The sequence below is a fragment of the Capsicum annuum genome, chromosome 7 (genome assembly GCF_002878395.1).
Source record: "Capsicum annuum cultivar UCD-10X-F1 chromosome 7, UCD10Xv1.1, whole genome shotgun sequence".
Lineage (NCBI taxonomy): Eukaryota > Viridiplantae > Streptophyta > Magnoliopsida > Solanales > Solanaceae > Capsicum > Capsicum annuum.
This window is the reverse complement of record NC_061117.1, coordinates 2,871,331-2,871,824: the sequence shown is the minus strand read 5'-3', so window position 1 is coordinate 2,871,824 and position 494 is coordinate 2,871,331. Positions and strand designations below refer to the sequence as shown.

At 37.4% G+C, this 494-nt stretch overlaps 1 protein-coding gene across 1 annotated transcript; it reads left to right on the top strand.

The window, feature by feature from the left end:
• LOC107876314 lies at positions 1-494 on the top strand (the record flags this gene model as incomplete). Its single annotated transcript, XM_047415102.1, is given in 1 exon segment — positions 1-494. A coding segment is annotated over 1 exon segment (250 nt), but the record flags the coding sequence as incomplete, so codon positions are not given.

The window sequence follows — 494 nt, the reverse complement described above, 5'->3', positions numbered from 1 at the left end:
AAAGATGCTGGAAACCATCAAAGAGGAGGAGAGAGAAGCAAGCATGAGCGAGTCACTTTCTCTGAAGAGTTACTCTCCACCTTCATCGACTTCAGCTTATCTCGCAGCTAGCACAAGAGAGTCAATTTCTCTGAAGAGTTACACTTCACCTTCATCGACTTCAGCTTATTCCACTTCATCATCAAATGCAAAAAGTTCTAAATATTTTCTCAAAGAAGTTCAGAGGTCTTTTTCTGTATTTGGCAGCTAAAGTATGTAACTTTAGCTTGCTAAGCACGCTTTTTATTTTTCAATTTCTTAACTTTACCTTGTTATTTTCCTTCAGCAAATTCTCTATCGTTCTCAGTAAGAAAGTCCGCAAAGCTTTGGACGGAGTCCAAGCTTTGCTGAGACTAGATAAATATTGACTCTATGTAAACTCTGTGGGATGATGAAAATTCCTCCTTCGGACTATCATGCAATTTTCTGTAAATATTACAAAAGTTACTTCAGTA